We start from the raw sequence: 1,605 nt of genomic DNA on the forward strand, positions 1-1,605 counted from the left end.
TTTGTGCGGTGTCTTCGGGGCGCCACCTCGTGAGCTGTCCTGGTGTGAGCTGTGTGCTGTGTGTCCAGCAGTCCGGACCCGGTGCTACGGCCGGTGACAGCGTGCCTCGTGTCGGCCCCCGAGCCAATCGTGTGCAGCGTGTGTGTGTGCGTGTGGGCCCGTCCTCCATGCTAGGAGGTGTGTACACACTGACTGACTGACCTCGTGGCACCGCGTGAGTACGAGGGGGCTGCGAATACTGTGGCCACGGCGGAAGACGGCCGAGCACGGCGGAGTGCGTGTCCTCTCGAGCGCTGGCTGGGAGAGCGGAGCCCGTGTTTCCGCTTCTAGGGGTGCGGTCCCACACGCGCAGCGCCTACGTCCATGCACGGCGTCTCACGAGCCGCCCCGTTTGCACCAGCCACTCGCCGACGCCCCAGAGGCGCAGCGGCGCCGTCTCGGAGGGCAGCGCGGTGACAAAGCCGAGCATGAGCCACTGTGTCGAGACGAGGGAGAGGTCGAGGCCGAGCGACTCGAGGTGCGGCGGCAGCGCGTGCAGCTGCGGGTGCGACGCCACGAGAGCGTCGAGCGTGCGCGTGTCGGCGAGCACGCCAGTCAGCTGCGCCGTGAAGTACGACGGCAGCAGCCGCTCGATCACGCACTCGAGCAGCCAAAAGGCCGCCTGGAGAGATGGGGAGAAGAGAGGGGCAGATCACGCACTCGAGCAGCCAAAAGGCCGCCTGGAGAGATGGGGAGAAGAGAGGGGCAGATCACGCACTCTAGCAGCCAAAAGGCCGCCTGTGCGCACGTCGGAGCTGCGGAGAGGCGCCGTCCCCATATCTCCCCATATCTCCCGCAGCTCGAGGACGCGCTCGAGGGGCCAAGGCTAGGCCGCCTCTTCCTGCGGGAGATATGATCTCCCCATATCATCCCATATCTCCCCATCTCTCCCCATCTCTCCCCATCTCTCCCAAGGCAAGGCCGCCTCCTCCCGGCCAAAGCTCCGGGCAATCTCGGGTAATCTCACGTAATCTCGGGTCATCTCGGGCACGCAAGGCCGCCTCCTCGCGGCCCAGGCCCCCCTCCACCCTCGCCGGCAGCTGCAGCAGCAGGAACGCCGCGAGAAAGTTCAGTGACTGCGTGTAGCCAACCTGCGGGCTCGTCGCGCGGCAGTATGGTACAGGTGATGCTCTGTGTGGTGTGGTATGCTGGTGTAGCACAGTCACGGAATAGGCTAGTCTAGCATGGTGGGTGCGGTCTCCTGCGTGTAGCCAACCTGCGGGCTCGTCGCGCGGTAGTGTGGTAGTGGCGTGCTTGTGCTTGTGTGGTGTGCTGGTGTAGCACAGTCACGGAATAGGCTAGTCTAGCATGGTGGGTGCGGTCTCCTGCGTGTAGCCAACCTGCGGGCTCCTCGCGCGGTAGTGTAGTAGTGGCGTGCTTGTGCTTGTGTGGTGTGCTGGTGTAGTATGGTATGGTGTGGTCTAGCCTCGCGTGGATTGTAGTACAGTCTCCTGCGTGTAGCCAACCTGCGGGCTCCTCGCGCGGTAGTGTGGTAGTGGCATGCTTGTGCTTGTGTGGTGTGCTGGTGTAGTATGGTATGGTGTGGTCTAGCCTCGCATGGTGTGT

At 64.3% G+C, this 1,605-nt stretch overlaps 1 protein-coding gene across 1 annotated transcript; it reads right to left on the reverse strand.

Moving 5' to 3' along the window:
- Positions 1-355: 355 nt before the first annotated feature.
- On the reverse strand, positions 356-1,130 carry EMIHUDRAFT_123287 (hypothetical protein; the record flags this gene model as incomplete). Its single annotated transcript, XM_005781176.1, has 2 exons — positions 356-661; positions 1,068-1,130. Coding segments are annotated over 2 exons (369 nt in total), but the record flags the coding sequence as incomplete, so codon positions are not given.
- Between the last annotated feature and the right edge of the window lie 475 nt (positions 1,131-1,605).

The sequence above is a fragment of the Emiliania huxleyi genome, assembly GCF_000372725.1.
Source record: "Emiliania huxleyi CCMP1516 chromosome Unknown EMIHUscaffold_2058, whole genome shotgun sequence".
Lineage (NCBI taxonomy): Eukaryota > Haptophyta > Isochrysidales > Noelaerhabdaceae > Emiliania > Emiliania huxleyi.